Genomic DNA, 16333 nt, shown 5'->3' with positions numbered 1-16333 from the left:
GTATAAAAAATTTAATAATTTATATATTTAAAAATGAGCTTTTATCTTTTATACTTTAAATAAAAAAATTCATACTTGTTTTTTCTATATAGACAAGATCATAAATAGTATAATATACAACATTATTGGGGAAAAATGATATGAACTATGAAATTAAAATATAGAACAACCAATTCTAAAATTCATCACACGGCTTATGTCATACATTTGCAAATAATCGGTAATTTTTGGCATCAAGAACTATCTGTCTAACTGCTGCAATGGATGCTATAGCTCCAAATGCGGAGAAAACCACAGCAATGGTCACATTCAACCAGAAAATTAGGCTTCGCTTAGATGGCTTAAATGTCAAATTGTAGAAAACCACCGGCAGAATAAAGTCAAGTGGGATAAAACCGAACGCTCCCATAAGCGAGTTTATGTCTCCAAAAAATGGAAGCATGGCTGCTACAATGGTTGCAACAGTCATAGCTAATGACCGTGAAATCACTCTCGGGATTATATTTCGCTTCGAAAATTCTGGGCTTTCTGGGTCTCCAAAAGTTTGCTCTAGCACTTCATTTGTAGGTTGCAAATAAACCTGCTTTCAAATTCAATGGTTGACTCAACTTTTCTTTATTGATTACGAAGGATATATTTGATGTTTGTCTAACAGGAACGTGAGTGAGAAGAGTAAATAGATTAATTTTACTATATTTTAATCTTGACTATTATGATGAGATTACATATATTGAAAATTTAAACATGAAATTACTATTACTATCTTAAATAACTATTTTTTGAAAATAAACTAAATCCAAGAATCACTGATTCTGAGATCAGGTGGTGGTGATGTGAATGTTAAGTGTATTACTTACCACACCAACTGCTGATAATTGTGCTATAGTGAAAATGTTGGTCATATAGATAAACCACCTGGGGACTAGAGGCTTCCCATTATCCACGAAGTTGCTTAAGATGAGGCTTTCAGATTCGTTGCCAAATGCCCAGTAACCAGACACAGATACGCTAAAGAAAGTTAAAATAAGTACAGCATAACAAACACATAGTCCCTTGAACATTTTCCCTTTCACGGGTGGTGCTAATGTTGCCTGCAAGAAGGTAATTAAATTAAGCACTAAACAAGTAAATTATTTTTTACAAATTTTCTAACGTGTATCGAATGATGTAGATAAAAACTTATATATAATATGTTTAAAAAAATATATAAAATGTTTCATCAAATGTTAACTTTTAAATAAAATATTTATAAAAATTAAATTTAAATTGTGCAATTTTTGTAAGGACTAGCTATTTAACTAAGCATATTAAAAATGATTTATTTTTAATTACAAAGAATAAGTTAATGCTTTGTGCATTAAGTGAACGAAATGAGAGGGAAGTTGAGCTGCTTCAGACCTGAATTTCTGGTATTATTCCATTTCCATAAGTGGTGGCAATGATGGCAACGGCATTGAAGACTCCAAATAAGCGATTCACTGAATTACCTTTCAACGAATAATCCTTTTCTGGTCCTTTTGATGAGTCTCCTGAAGTAATAAAGTGCAAATTCATAAACATAAACTGAAATTGCTGAGTTACCAAAGTGGGAAAGAAGACTGAGCAAATTACCAATGTATATGGAACCAACAGTAGCACAGGCACTATAGGCTAAGGACAGAACCAAAGACACTAGATTAATGTGTCTCAATGAATGGAAAGATGGGGTTTGAGCCAAAATCAGCATGAAGCATCCAAATATGATTACAAACTCGTAAAGCTTCATGGTCCCATTTGGGTTTGACAGCAGGTAAATTGCCTGCATTTAATTCAGTTAGAAAAAACATAGAAGGGTATGAACATCTTGGAGGTCAATTTGATTTTTCTAAAGTCCTTAGTGTTAACAAACAATGAGTTTAGAGTTATAATATTTGATTAAACAACCAAGTATTAAAATGAAAATTATTAAACAGGTGTTGATACTGTTGGATTGTTTAAAAAATTAAATTGATTAAAATTATGATAAAATGAACAATTTTTATTTTTGGTAAACTATATTTGATGAACATTTTTTGGTCAATTTGAATATTTTATTTTTGGTCAAGGAAGGTTTGAAGATAACCTTCATGCATTGTCCTCCCAAAAGGGTACAAGCCACTACAGCTCCGTAGCAGACAGCGAATTGAATTGGCCCCACAAAATAGCGACCCCATCGTGGACCTGCCAAAGATTTACATTAGCTGTAAGCTTGAACTGGCCCACATGATATGGGCCTAGAGGTTACAAAACTAAAAGGTTTACATCTAAAATGTTTGGTGAATGGATATATAGAACAATTCACCAAAAAAAGAAGAAGGGGGATATAGAGAACAAAAAATATATTTTGTTCCTCTTGCTTTTATCTTTTCTTTGAAATTAAAATATATGTTTTTTATTCTTAGGTATAATTTTGTTCTATCTTAAAATACAAATATATAACAGTTTATATGTTATGTTATGTATGGTTGTAATCCTTCTATCAAATTCTATCACAGTCGTATTTGGGTTTCCCATATACAAAGTCTACTTTGAACAAACAGTATCAATGGCACCCATGGACTCTAGCGTTAATTAGCATTCAACGTATGTCAACATGAATTATTCTAATTTTTGATATTCCTAGCTCAACCTTCACATTTTGCCAAGTTATTATTTGGTCAATCTATCAAACTTAACCTAATTTGGTTGCAAGGCATTATTATTGCTTGTAGAAACAAGTTAGGTTTGATAAGGTTTAAGCCTAAATTATTAAATATAAAACGAGCATAATTTATTTATCTAACAGATTAATATTTTCACTAAAATTTAGTTTGCATTTTTCAAAAACTTTAGTTTATCGTAAATATCTGCCCAATGCCTATATATCTTTTGTTTCATCTTGTAAATGGAAAGATATATAGATAGTGTGTGTCTGTGTGTGTTAATTATAACCACAAACTATAATGACATGGAATTATTGATTTTTCACGTGGAAGAGTGCTCACAACATGCACTAAAGAAATACTAACATATTATTGAGGGATGCAATGCGATAATTGGCAAACGAAAGTACCTAAAATATCGCGAGCCATGTCCCTAAATCGTAGCTGGCGATTACCCAATTGAGCGTGATGTTCAAGAACGCGAGATATTAAATTGTAGGAATAGAAAGTGACAAGAGCTCCAATTACTAAGCAGAAGATCCCAACCGTCCATCCAAGGAAGGTGAAAGCATAAGGAAGACTCAGCAGTGGTGGTGCCACTATTGACGTTGTCAGGTGGTAACCACAATGCATCCAAGAACCTACCATTCAAAACAACATGTAATATGATAGGTGGTAACCAATCTGTCAACAATACAAATTTGTTTTTTATATTGAAAACTTGCTTGCTACCCATAACATGTGCTCCAATTATTGAAACAAAGCCAGACAAAATTGCATCAATTTTTCTTTTCAATGAAGTCAGAAGGGAGAACATTCAACAATGACATCATTCTTTTGATTAAAACCACGAAAGCCCCACTAAATTACCACTTATATATCATGACATAAAAAGGTACACTGTAGTAGTGCTCATATTCCTTTCTATAATGCTTATGGTGGTATTGGTGGAAGGTTTGGAAACAAGAAGAAACGAGTTCATTCCTTGAGCATACACAGCTTTTTGATGAAAGCCTTCATCCATGCTTATATTTCCTTGTCTTTCTGTCAACTCACAAGGGAGAGAGAGAGGGACAAAAATCATAGGCTTATAAAGTTTCATAAAAGAAGGATAAAGATGGAAGAAGGAGGAGGAGGAGGAGGCTTAAGAAGGATATACCATACAGGTTTTTTAATGAATGTCTAAATCACACAATAAGAAATTAATAATAAAAAGTTAATAAGTACCTTATAATTGCATTAAAATTTGTATCATTAAAATTTATAATTTATAATAAACACTTAAGTACCTTTTGATTTGAGGACAAACAGAGCACCTGCGTCAACATCTTTTTGATTTGGAATATGTTGCAAAGCATTTGGATTCTCTGATGTTTCATTGGATAAGGTTGGAAGCAGAGTACCCATCCTCTCCCCTGCAAAAGGTCCATAGAATGAGTATGTAGAGTGATCAATATTGAAGCCAAAATAACATTATAAAAGAACCCAATAGTACCTTTTTACCATATGAAGCAAAGTCAATTTGATCGAGGATCTCGTTGATGCTATCTTTATAGACTCCTTGTGTACTATACAGTTAGCAACTTGGAGTTATGATCAAAACCTTATTAAGAGAATAAGGTGACCAAATTGACCTCACTGTACAAAGTTGATATTAGCGAAGCAAAATTAGGAGTGGATATGACAAGGATTTACAAAGCGTTGCTTTTCACGACTTTATAAAGTGGGAGTCCAAATTGGAGACCCGCAGAAATAATATTCTAAGTTGAACACGCCATGGATAAAAGCTGGTATGAGTTTTCATATGATAGGTGTTTCTTGTTTTCACATATAGAGGCGGCAAACAAATTCAACATGTTGCGCCTTATAGTCAAAATGAATACGTAAGTAAGTAAAGATTTAAATCAATATTTTAGATTTGAGTCGTATTAATTAAATGTTGGCAAATGTATAAAAGGAGTATTACATATAATTGGTAAATATATAGTAAGAACTTATGTATAGTAAATTTTTATTAAAAATAAAAATATTGTAAAATTTAATATATTGATATTTGAACGTTATACTTTAATTAACATATTTTCAAGAACTAATTTAATGTACTTCTCGTATAAAAATCTAAAGATGTCAAGGCACTCCACACACGCCCTTCCAATGTATTAAATCTGAATAATGGGTGGAAGATAATTACGACTTATTTGTTACTTTTATAATAGTGATTACTTTATTACTTACACATTTTAACGTGAAATTTATAGATGAAATTAATTTGAACATATTTCTTGATTAAGTTTAATGATTTAAGATTAATTTAATCTCAGTTCAAAATAAATGAAAATTTAATCGTTTATTGCATCTTATTGATGATTGAGATGATATAATTGTTCAATGGTTTTTGTAGGAAACTCAGAGCATAAATCTTTAGTTGTTTCTTTTAAAATTTATAACTCACACAATGGCAAAGTGTAAGTTTAAAATCACGTTGTTAAGTTTGAAATTAATGCTCGTTCAAAAAAAATTAATGCGAGTGCAATGTATTGAATGATTGAGTTGACGTAATTCGATTCCAATTAATGCACATGTGAGTAGAAGCTATTACAAGTAGTTTGGATTTAGAATTTGTCTGGAAAAAATTATAAATTTTAGCTTATTTTAATAATTTTTTAATATAATTTATTAAAATAATTTATTTTTAATAAGGTTTATTATTCAATTTATAACAAATTATTATTTAAAAAAATAAATAAGTGTTTAAATAAACTGTATATTTCATTTATCTTGTATTTTACCTCTCCTACAAACATGAAAAAGTTATGCTTTAATTTCAAGAAATTCCAGTTTGAAATACATATTTTATAGAATAACATTAACATGTCCCCTGAACCAGCTTGTATCTGTTCTCTTGCAAAAGTTAAAATATTGTGCATGTATTTTATTTTTTTATTCAATTAATATAAATTATTTTTTTGCATACATATTTAATTTTTTTTTAATGAATACATCAAAAATAGATTGTTATAGCACAAGTCTACATAAATAATTATACATAACCCTAAAAAAGTCTAATTTGTCAATTTTACACCCAAAAGCAATTACGAGTATATATAAATAATCATATTTGCCAAAACAACTATTTAAATAGAAATTATATTACTTTGAATTTACTTTTACAAAAATTAATTTTAGAAATTTATATTAATTTAAACACATTTTTATAAATAATAAGGAGGAACTAAATAAGTTTAGGTATTTGGATGAAAATAAGAAAGAGGAAAAAGAGAAATATTTAGAAAGACGGACCAACAAAGCCTAGAAACTTAGAGGGAAGAGAGGTGGGAATTTTTTGTTTTTATTTAATATTTATATAAATTTTAAAATAATTTTTTTGATTTTATTTAAAATTTTTATAATTATTTTTAATATAATTTAATTATTATTTTGTACTCGTCTAAACAAACAAATAGATATTTTTTAAAAAAATTCTCTTATTTTGAATTTTCTCTCTTTGTTTTTTAATTACCAGATCACTGATTATATTTCTTATTTTGTTCTTTAAATTTTTATCTTTTCACTTCTTTCCACCTGATATGCTTAAAAATTGAAGTATACACTAATATTTATCCTATTATTAATTGGTTATTCTAAAAACGAGCTCACATTCCCTTCAAAAGACTCTTCCCCAACTAATTTGTTATTTACGAGTAACTATTATTATGTCTAAGAACAATTTCCCTTCACATTACAACATTAATTGGTGTGACGCTTACTGCTGTCTACAAGAGAGATCCTTCTAATCCACATCTGTCATTTGTATATGCAAGTGACTTTTGATATTATTGGCATCTTCTACGATCTTTTGGATAAATTTATATTCATATTCGTACCTGCAAAAATACAAGGTCTTCAATTTATTTATAACAATATTGTCACCATCCCTTACTAAATGTGAAATAGACATAAGAAAGAGCAAAATACAAAGTAGAGAAAAAATGGAGATGTAACAAGTAATATGCTAAAAAGCAAATATGAAAATATTATGATTGATTTTTTTATGCACATATTTCTTGTCTTATTCCTATTAGTCATAATTTAGTTTAAAAAAGCATATAAAATTAAGCCTGACCAAAACTTGAACAACATAATAACACGTCTAATAAAAATATAATTATTTGAAAGCATACTACATACCCAGTTTTGAAAGTCTTTCCTGACAAGTTAGCAATTTCAAACAAAGCTGATCTCCATTTCTGTATTTTCTGAGAATCATTTCCATATCTTTTAACATGTTTATCCAAGGCTTTACCATAACTATTTTTCTGAATCCTTATGTCCGAGGGTTCCACTTTGTAAAAGATTGGCCAAACCATTTGATTATACATCTTCATGCACTCGAGGATCTTGACAAGTTCATCAAGGCACCAAGAGGAATCTGCGTAGTTTTCAGATAAAACAATAATTGAAAGCCTTGATTCCTCAATTGCTTTAAGAATAGTTAGTGAAATTTGGTCTCCACTCCTCAATTCTTCATCCATGAAAGTCTTGAACCCTCCATAACACAAAGCATGGTAAAGAGAACCTGTAAAAGAGTAACGAGTATCTTCTCCTCTAAAACTAAGAAAAATTTGGTTCCTTGCTATTGAATGTCTCATGCTATCTAATAATGCTCTCCACTCCTCAATGGATTTACTTTTTAAACAATACACTACATCTTTAATTGCACCAGGTAACCCTTTACATTCATTAGCAACTTCACGTGCCACGTTTTCTAGGTCAGATGATGACTCATCATCATCTATGCTTGAATGCTTTTTGAGCAATGTCCAAGTTTCCTCCTTAGATAAGGGACCCAAATTAATCACCCTTTGACAATTCATCAAGGCACATTCTTGTCTATGACGTGTGGTCAAAAGTACCTTGCACTTATTAGCATTACAAGGATTAATACCTATATTCTCTAGTTCAAGCTTTTCCCTAACATCATCCAATATCACAAGAACCTTACCAATACTTTCCAATGTAGAATATATTGTTTTTGCTCTTCCTACTTCAGCATCTCTCTCAAATCTTAGATTCAATGGTTCAGCAATTTCATTTTGAATCATCCTAACATATGGATTTTTTGAAACGGTTGCAAACAAAACTACATCAAAAATCCTTAAATACTTCGATTTCACTCCCATTGCTTTCACCAATGTTGTTTTACCCGAACCTCGCTTCCCATACAATCCAATCATATAGCTACTACCATCATTCAGTGCCTCCAAAAGTTGATCTGAAGCTTCTTTTGTGGACTCAAAACACATAAAATCTCTCGAAGCAAAGTGCTCCAAACTAGGAATTGGTGTGAAAATTGACTCAAATTTACGCTCGTCATTCAACTTCATTTCCTTAAGCATTTTGTTATAATTCCACCATGTCATACGCCTCTCTCTGGCAGACTTAGGAACCTTTACCTTAGGCACAGTGCAAAGGAAACAACAATTGCTATGAGTTAATGTGTCTGTTTCTAGATCCTCCACCTTTTGTAGGAGTTTCTCCACGTCTTTTAGCCACTCCCAAACTTCATCACTGACCCTTTCTCTTCCATTAATCTCTTCAACTCTTTGCCTCAAATGATCTCGTCTTGAAATCAGCTTCTTCTTTAGTTTCTTGACACGACTAGCGTCCATGGAAACAATAGTCCGAAATTGGTCCTCTGAAGAAACAAGTCTATAGACATCCCAGCAACACACTGTCTCTGGGGATGGGGGTCCGTCTGCCATGTAAACAAATGTAACCTGAAAGACAATCATCCCAACACTTACGTTCCATTTGGTAATCATGATAATATAAAGGATTAGAATATGAGAGTTAAAAAATGATATGATAAGATAAAAATAGAATAAACTCTTACCTTATACTATCTTTAATGCATGTCAAGACAATCAAATAGACAACAATATGTTATACCATATACTGATATTACATAAGAGAAATACATAGGACAATTTTATTGGATAGAAAAAAATTATCTAATCATGTTTCGTTCTTGTGACCATGAAACACGATCTGGTTGTAATTTTTGCACAACAAATCAAAATGAACTACAATGTATATGAAACGAATTTTCATATAAATCCAAGGGAATTATGCCTTCAGTTTTAATTTGATCTAGACAAATCTTCATAAAAAAATGGAACAGAATATATATATGACAATTGAAAATGATCATAACGTGAGACGGATACAACTTTAACAGAAAATAGGTCCAAATTAGAGAAAATTAAGTATATTTCTGGACCAGTATGCATATTGATGGAAAAGAAAAGAAAGCTTGCGGTATCTCTAGCATTGTAGTAAAGCAAAATCAATTTCTACGCCCTAGAAGGCAAGGCTAAACGGGTTTGGTTGTTTACTTTTTCTATCATTTTAATCTGCTTTCTATATTAATTAAATTGTTAAACACCCTCATTATCATCACAGATCTAACTTGGGCGTTATGTGAAGCACAAACAAATTTGCTAGCAGACCATAATTCAGTAGGAAGTGTGGATAAAAGGAAGATATTTCACGTGAAAATGGTACGGAATATAAAGATGAAAAGTGAATGGAATTTCCACTTACTCTAAGAGGTTGGAGGCAGTAGCACGGGCAATGGAGATCCCTCTACTCTTCCGGGGAATGACTAGCAACCAGAAAGTACAAGATATTTTGGTTGATTTTGCTTTGTGTCTAAATCATTTATGGGAAAGAATTGATGTTACTAGGAACTGATCCATATATTAAATTTTTTGGTTTGGTCAAAGTCTTTCCTTTCTCACCAGTCAAAGTCAATGGGCCTTTTTTTTTTTTTCTTCATAAAGTCATTAGATTAGTTTAACTGATGTGAGAGGAACTTCTTTTATTGGTCAACTAATGTGAGAGGAACTGAAAAAAAACAAAGATACAAACCCATATTTGGTCAAGAAGATTATAACCTTTCTCAAAGATAAAATATACAAACGAGCCAGGCCCAATGAACCACAAGCCAAACATTGGCGCTTGTTTGGCAATCGACAATGACAAAAGGACCTCGTGGGCAAGAACATGGGCTTGGACTTGTATGATGAATCATCTGGATTAACGCAAAACATCTCAAAAACTTGTTGACCAAAAATAAAACACAGAATGATAGTGTATTTGAAAACACATTAGAAAATGAGTGAATTTAGAGTAAAAAAATTAACTAATAATATTAAAATAAACGTGAATCTATAACTATTTAAATCTAATTTCAAAATTAATGATAAATTTCAACTAAAAAAACAAAAATGAGGAAAATACCAAGTGTATGTCGCTCAACCTCTCTTGTATATGAAGATCAATAGTGCCCTGCCACTACCACTAATATTCTCTATTATCAAATAGAACATATTATTATTTATTTGACTACTAACAGTCATTATCATTTTACTGAATCCAAATTATAATAGAATGTTACCTAATTTGTATTACACAGTAACTAATACCTCCCTACAACTTTATTACATACTCTTACTAATCTATAAAAATTATCATTTGTTTTTATTGCTGTATTGTTAAATGTTAACAAATCAAACAAGGGTTGATGTGACAATCTAACAATGTATGATAGTAAAGGGAAAGGTCGGATAATTGTTGGCAATGTTGCAAAGTATTTAACAAAGTTGGTCATTGAAATCATAATGAAGGGTTGGAACTTTTCCAACAAGATATGAACGTGAAAGTGGAGGCAGACAAGTTCTCACAGAGCCAGCTATGTTCGTGGTGGCCACTTGAGGCATCCTTGGGAGAAGAATATACTGTGGATCACGTAGAGATAAATTGGACCCAGTTGCATGGTGGGATAGCTTTCGTTTTTAAAAGGTCCCCATAGCAAACCTTTGTCTTAAAAGTTTTTGTCACGTTTCTAAGTTTACGATTTTTGAAGAGAGATGCTCGAGATTATAATGATCAATGCAAGAAGATAGGTAGAATTATTTTAGTTTAAATATATTTTTAGTTTTTATACATACACGACTTCATTTAGTATTGATCCTTTAATATTTTTTATTTAAATTTTGTTTTTTTTATAAATTTTAAAAAATATTTGTCGTTACTGAATTAATGTTGATGTCATATATTTAATTATATCACGTTAATGATTATTTAAAAGTAACATTATTAGACGCACTTTATGGTATTATTAAGTGATGGAAGATATTAGTTTTATAAATTAAAATTTATAAAGACTAACACCGATGACACATTTTTCAGATGATTCAAATTACATTGAATCATATTTATAGATTGAAAACATATATTTTATCTAAATATATTTTGTCTAAAACTGTCTATGATCATAAGCTTGTTACATACATGTGTAATGCTAGCTTTCATGCAGAAATCAGAAATTGAGTAGGTTTAGGAGAAGAATTTTAGAGATAAATTTAGTTAAAAATGATTAAATTGCAGAGTATAAATGACGAGTGTATGAATTTGAAGTGTTTTGTCCCTTTTTTTTTTTAGTTCTTTTGACTCCTCTCTTCTTGTTCCTTTCAAGGCCCATCGGTATCTCTTTGGATGTTTTTTTTCTTCTTAAAAAAACAAAACTATCGTTGATAGTTCTGACATATTACAACATGTTGTGTCACTTTTCGACTTTTCGTGGTTGCTTAGATATTTGGAACCAGATGTCAAAATTTCGATGGTAGTATGATATAGTATAGGAATAAGGAACTCTGGTAAATAATGGTGGACTATTGATTATTATCATCATGAAAAATTCCATTTGTTCAAGCATGTGCTGAAGGGGGACCGCCAAGGAGTTCTTGTGTCCAAGCCTATATGAGTGAAAAATCTATAAAATTTTAGCTTATATGATATGGCATAGTAATTGAATATACAAGCGTTGGTGGCCTATAAATCATAACCATCCTCCTATAGCATTTAACACATCGAATAAATTGGCTCCAATTATTTCTTAATTGCAGCTCAGGGAACAACCAACTAAAAAGATCTCTGTTTATATCAAACTTATATGCTATTTTGGGAATTTTTGAGGGCTTTATGTAAGTGCAAGCAAACTACGAATATAGGCATATATGTTTTGTTCCATCAGCTTAATACGATTTGATAAATCAATGATCTAATGAAAGTTCGCTGTTATTTTGTGGCAATACAAGGTTTTGTTGCTTTTGTTAAAATGTTCTAAATGTTAATAATATAGTCAAAATATATCTGATAAGTTTGAATAATCTTTCTTTTATCAGATAAAATGCCTCATCTGAAAAGAATTGAGATCACCTTTATCTCTAATGAAGCGCCAAATAGTTAGATGTTGCATTTGATTAACCATAGTTCGGCAACAAAGTTTTGGGATTAAAATCAAATCATAACTAACATTATTATCTTATTAATGCTCTCATCTCATAACTAACATTACATTTGGCGCTCATTCTCTCCGTGTTCTGGACATGTATGCATGTTCTTTTTCCGACAATTATCTTCACTATAATCGATAAATCTGGCCATTATCACATTGTTTTCTAGCATGCGCAACTATCGTCCAGAAAATCCCATGACAGTTTAATGTCACTGTCTTGACATCTTTCATTAGACTCGTGCACTTATCATAAATCACGCTCTAAATTTTCCCTAACATATGGACTTTTTATAACTTCATAAATAATCTCTCGGACTAAAAAAAAATGAAGTGCCCCAAATCTCAACATGGGTTTTGTACTACTTCTTAGTCTAATCCAGGGTATCTGCTTTACGTAGGAAGCAAGATTTTTCTTGTTCTTTAATATTAAAAAGAAAGAAAGAAAGAAAGCAGTATTTTTGGGTGCAAAAGAAAGACATTGGTATTTTTTTACACATGATCGGTTCTTGGATTGGTCATAGTCAATCTTTTTAATAATGCCAACATGTAACAGGCGCATACAATTTCAATGCAGCTTATTTGGTCCTTGGCCATATTACTTACTAAAAGAAAATTGTGACAAGCGCAAGGAAAAGTCGAATTCTATAAGGAAGTAGGAACAAACCAGGGAGAATAATCCAAAAAATTATACCTACATAATATATAGAAGTGGGTTGTTCTTTTTCTTTTGGAAGAAAAAGGGAGAAAAGTAAAGAAAAGAAAAAGAAATTGGCATTAAAGACAGTGACTACGACCACATTTGCTTTATATAAACACAGAAAACAAATCGATTAGGTAGGCGTAACAATTAATCTAATAAGTCATAATTTCTTATGGATATGACTTGGGCGAGAGATTTTTCTTCATAACACCCTTCTCCATAATGAAAATTAAATATCTATAATTTTTATAAGAACTTACTAAATAATGGAGTATTGGGCCTTTGGGAAATTGGTAAAGAACAGTTTTGTGGGTTGAGTCAAGGAGAGTGGCTAAGTGGGTCTCTATGATCAGCGTTCTCTAGACACAATTCAATTGATGGTACTGTTGCCCTTCCTGAATGACAAACAATAGAAAAAATTGTCGAGCTGAGATTCCCTTCTACTGTACCCAATTTTCATTGTGATTTCTCTCTCACACCTAAAATTTAAGAATAGACAAATCGAATTATAGTTATACTTAAGAGAAACAAAGGTTGAACTCATTCGCCTTCCAATTCAACTTTGACATATAAGAGATATAGACATGTTTTTTTATTAGTAAATTTGTGTTAGTAAAACACATATATTAACTATATGTATAAGTAAATATAGTTAGATATATACGTTATTAATATAATTATTTAATATTACAAATATTTTTATAATATAATATATAACTATTCTTTATTTATCTAAATGAATTGTTGATTTCTTATAAAAAATAGTGAATACATGACTTGCTGGACGTGATGTTCCAAGATCACCGACCACCTCTTAATAATATCAAGTCGCGTTATTTAATTGAAAAAAAAAAAGAATTGTAGTTACCACAAATTATTGCTGCCTAGCTATCAATGGTAGTAAGAGGAACGAAGGCTATTGGCTACCGACAGTCTCATTACATGAATGCTACCAATATATGGTTTCCGAGACGTTAGAGCAAAAAACACCTAAAACATAAAGCTATTTTTTTTTATTTTAATATAAATTATTTTCTTCAACGGATATATAGTAGGACCAAGTAATCAGATTTGATTGCTCATTCGTTAATTTCTTACTATTAATTTTGTATTTAACAATTCGGGTACATTCATATTTCACTTATTTATCTCTGATTTAGTCCAATTGCTTGTGTAAAATCTCTAAAAGAGATGCGAAAAAATTTAAGGGGTTTTTAGAAGAAAACATTATTATCATAAGTTGAATATTTCAAAACTTTAATTTTAGTTTTGGATCTGTTTTAACTGTGTACATGAATAAGTGTCGGTTGGTGTGTGTAAATGGACTTGAGCATGTTTTGTGAGAAGAAGCTAAATATCGATTCTTCCACATTTCGGTAATGCACAAATAGATCCTTAATATTTTATCAAAGAGCATATAATTCTTAGCTACTTATGAGGGAATACACATTAGAAGAGCCTTAATACCAAGTACTAAAAAGTTAATCATATCATAAAATTAATATGATTATGAGATGAGAAACAAGCAATGAATAATGGAATAAAAGATACATATTAAAGAGGTTAGAGGGGGTAGTTGGTTAGTTAACCATTGATAGCAGGTGCAAAAGGATTTAGAGTGATGAATTTATAAGGTAGCATAAACAAGATGAGTACAAGGGATATTCTTTCTTTATATTATTGATTATTGATTTAGGTGGTCTCAAGTCCACTTGTTTATTTTTGCTTCTCGTTTAGGAAGTGATATAAGATAAAAAGACCTATGCACCCCACCAAATAAAAATAATGAAAAAAGAAAAGAAAAATGAGAAAGTGGCTGATGACTGATTGTGCATGAGACAAAATTAATATGTCTCCAACTATTGATGATTGTGTTTTGGGTGAACGATCCAAATCACAGTAACTAACAATTGCAGGCAAGGCACGGGAGAATAGAGCGCAAAATAATGCGCATGTTACTGGGAAGATGGCATATCAATAGCCAATAACACGAAGGCTTGTCAAAGTTTGTTGTTTTGAAAGCAATGGGTTTGTGTGAATTTTGCTGCCACGCCTACAAACCAAGAAAAGTTTGTGTTTTTCCTTCTATTTTTTCAAGAAAAAAAGGAAAATGGGAAAAGAAAATTGTGGGCTGGTCCAACTTGACCGCAAAAGTTCTTTGTTTAATCTTATTGATAGAGATTTTTTGTAAACAGTTAAAAGATAAAGATAGGAATTGACATGTTTAGTCTAGTTTTTTTTTTAAAAAGGGCAGAGTACATGTATTGTGGGGGTTTAATTCCTTTCAATCTTTCTTTGAGGGTTAACTTTCAAAACATGTCTTGAAAAACCCATGAATTATATGATACATTACATACTCCTTCACTAACTTTTTCTTTTGTTTTTCCTTCAGATTTGAGAAAGTTTGTGGAGCTGTGTCATATCCATCCCTTTTTTCATATTTATTCTGTAAGGAGAAAAAAAAAAGGCAACTTTAAATAAAGAAATCTAGAAAGATAAAAACAAAAGAAGGTAGGGTAGGTGTTTACACAGTAGTCCATACTCAATGTGGTAGGTAGGTCATATTTCTAACTCTTTTTCACATGTTATTTATGAGCATCTCCTGAGAACACCAAAACTCATAATTGAATGCCATGAGGTTGAGAAACTGGCTAGAAATGAAATCTTTTAATTTCTAGATACATTGGAATCTGCGAACTCAAAATCCCTATATAACTTTTCACTCAACTGAAATCTTAACCCATTGTAAGAATTGGAAAATAAGTTTACCTTAGAGACAAGGATTGGAGTGTTTTTTAAGGTTTGTTTGTTTTGAAGTTATAAAATTAATTCTCACACTTGTTAATGAGAAACACAGGCTCTTAACAAAATGTATGGTTTAAATTAATTTATGCATGTTTAATGGCTTAAAATTAATTATACTCAACTTTAAACTGTGCAGACGTTTAATTTAACTAATAGGGCAAAGGGCATAAAACATGAACCATTTTTATCATATTCTCATTCCTAATGTGCCTCACCTAATTAAACAGATTGTTATTGACATCAATGTGATATACTCACAAGATTGAATATTAACTAATGACAAAATAATTGCGATTAGTACATCCTACCGCTAGATAAAACAGGGTATCTAATGTAAATACAAGAAGAATAATGTTCAGATAAGCTCAGATGTACTCAGTTCAATCTTGACCTGGCTTGACAATCACAGTTTGTTCACATGGATAAACAGTGAGGTTTAGTATTTTTGACTTTGTTTTGGAGAGAAAGCGAAATTGAAGGGAATTTTGATGTTCAGATTATAGACATAGTGTGATTGTCTGGGGCTCTAGGCATTGTGTTTCCTAAGCATATTGCCGAAAGGAGAACAATATCACAAAAGATGCACAAAACTTTGACAACATGACAGACATGACTCCTAAATCAAGGGCTTGTTAAATGTCAGATACTTAATTACATATAGGTCCCATAGAAAACCGATATAAGCACTATTCTAGAGCGCTAAATTTCATGTCACTCATTAATAGCTCACATGATTAGTCCTTCCAACTTGCCAAGGTTAATGTTCTTCTCTATAAATTACTTAAGTTCAACAAATTAACAAGCAAT

At 31.1% G+C, this 16333-nt stretch overlaps 2 protein-coding genes across 5 annotated transcripts; both read right to left on the bottom strand.

The window, feature by feature from the left end:
• Window positions 1–197: 197 nt before the first annotated feature.
• LOC113858741 (GABA transporter 1-like) lies at window positions 198–4216 on the bottom strand. 4 transcript variants are annotated; one of them, XM_027491483.1, is made up of 8 exons: window positions 4156–4216; window positions 3950–4075; window positions 3071–3301; window positions 2102–2199; window positions 1612–1798; window positions 1399–1529; window positions 858–1091; window positions 198–580 (listed from the first exon to the last, which is right to left on the bottom strand). In XM_027491483.1, exons 2-8 carry the CDS (start codon window positions 4065–4067, stop codon window positions 200–202), a joined length of 1380 nt encoding a protein of 459 aa, XP_027347284.1. In that variant the 5' UTR covers window positions 4068–4075; window positions 4156–4216; the 3' UTR covers window positions 198–199. The 4 variants fall into 4 exon arrangements, with proteins under 4 accessions (XP_027347284.1, XP_027347283.1, XP_027347285.1 ...); XM_027491482.1 differs by lacking the exon at window positions 4156–4216 and having other exon boundaries at window positions 3950–4111; XM_027491484.1 differs by lacking the exon at window positions 4156–4216 and having other exon boundaries at window positions 1612–1759; window positions 3950–4111.
• A 2031-nt stretch (window positions 4217–6247) lies between these two features.
• LOC113859292 (putative disease resistance protein At5g05400) lies at window positions 6248–8609 on the bottom strand. The gene has a single exon (XM_027492100.1). The coding sequence runs from the start codon at window positions 8480–8482 to the stop codon at window positions 6773–6775; it is 1710 nt and encodes a 569-aa protein (XP_027347901.1). The 5' UTR covers window positions 8483–8609; the 3' UTR covers window positions 6248–6772.
• Window positions 8610–16333: the final 7724 nt, after the last annotated feature.

Source organism: Abrus precatorius, unplaced genomic scaffold (assembly GCF_003935025.1).
Source record: "Abrus precatorius isolate BTA unplaced genomic scaffold, Abrus_2018 Scaffold2, whole genome shotgun sequence".
NCBI classification, from domain to species: Eukaryota; Viridiplantae; Streptophyta; class Magnoliopsida; order Fabales; family Fabaceae; genus Abrus; species Abrus precatorius.
The sequence above is the reverse complement of the archived record's forward strand: the minus strand, read 5'-3'. Positions and strand labels throughout refer to the sequence as shown.